The 1382-nt window shown below is 44.3% G+C and overlaps 1 protein-coding gene across 1 annotated transcript in view; it reads right to left on the bottom strand.

Annotated features, from left to right (window-relative positions):
• Window positions 1-1382, bottom strand: part of Pkd1l3 (polycystin 1 like 3, transient receptor potential channel interacting) — a 62698-nt gene that overhangs the window by 6273 nt on the left and 55043 nt on the right. Inside the window, exon 26 of the mRNA XM_029532414.1 lies at window positions 179-303. Within this exon, the coding sequence (XP_029388274.1) occupies window positions 179-303 (125 nt within the window). The remainder of the gene's footprint in view (window positions 1-178; window positions 304-1382) is intronic.

The raw sequence follows: 1382 nt of genomic DNA, 5'->3' as shown, positions 1-1382 counted from the left end.
ATATATATATATCAAGATATATGTATATATATCAAGATATATATATCAAGATATATATATATCAAGATAAATATATATATATATATCAAGATAAATATATATATATATGTATGTTTTATATGGTTTCTTAGCCCATATATATATTTGTCTGCTGGCACATCTGACATGCTCAGCTCACCTGGATGAAGGCGTAGTAACAGACGAGAAGGTAGTAGACGACCTGTGAGACAATCCAGGCAAAGCCCCTCTCTGATGACTGAAGGGAAGTTAAACTGTCCAGTCGCAGGGTGGGGAGGAAAGTCCCTGAGAAGAAGAACACCTGCAGTCAAGAATCGAAGCGGTTGTCCTTTACATAAAACAAAATAACCCAGCTGTCCCTGGGTCCTCAACTTCAAACATTTCTGCCTCCCTGTTCTACTTCGTATTTCCTGTAGAACTATCCAGAACATTAACTGAACCCTGGATAAGCTACTGGAGAAATGTCCATCACACTAAAGTTGGCAGAGGGAGTCCTCAGCTAGAGGCACAAGCATGGCAGTTCCTCTTTTCAACTTAGAACGGCTGCAGACATCAAAATAAAAGAACCGATATCCTGGGAATGGGGAATGCCCGTGTGAGGCTGGACTCCAAGGTTTCAGAGGCAACCTAAGAGGAGAGTGAGAATGTGCGCTAGATTTATGGTTTCATAAACATAATTTTATGAAAGGTCTTGTGAATTCTAGCCCTGAAACACTGGGACAGAGATGTACTCCTGGAAGCAGAAAGAACCTTTTAACAACCCCAGGAAACCTTTGGGGGCATTTAGAGCAGAGGTTTACAACCTGTGGGTCCAGACCCGTTGGGTGACACATATCAGATATTTAAATTATGATTCATGACAGTAGCAAGTTACAGTTCTGAAGCAGCGATGGAATAATTTTATGGTTGGGCGTCACCCCGACACGAGGAGCTGTACTAAAGGGCCGCAGCATCAGAGGTTGAGCAGCACTGGTTTAGAGAGCAGGGTGGAAGCTGCTTGCTCTGCTGGTCTGGGAGGGAAATGCTATCCAATTAATAGCAACTCGCAGTGGTTAATGGGAGACTACCTGTAAGTCAATTCTAGGGCAGAGAAAAAGAGGAAGGGAGCTGGATCAAGGAAGACTTCCTGAAAAAGAACACTTAGCATCTAATCATCTGTGAGATGCCCCGTGACAAAGGTGACAATTGTCATTGAGTACCCTGGCAACGCTAGTCAATGGCAAAAGCTCAATCATGAAGACAAGGAAAGAAATGGGAGACGAGCCGGGCAGTGGTGGCGCACGCCTTTAATCCCAGCACTCGGGAGGCAGAGGCAGGCAGATTTCTGAGTTCGAGGCCAGCCTGGTCTACAGAGTGAGTTCCAG

Source organism: Mus pahari, chromosome 20 (genome assembly GCF_900095145.1).
Source record: "Mus pahari chromosome 20, PAHARI_EIJ_v1.1, whole genome shotgun sequence".
In the NCBI taxonomy this organism is placed as follows: Eukaryota; Metazoa; Chordata; class Mammalia; order Rodentia; family Muridae; genus Mus; species Mus pahari.
This window is presented reverse-complemented; position numbering and strand designations above follow the sequence as displayed.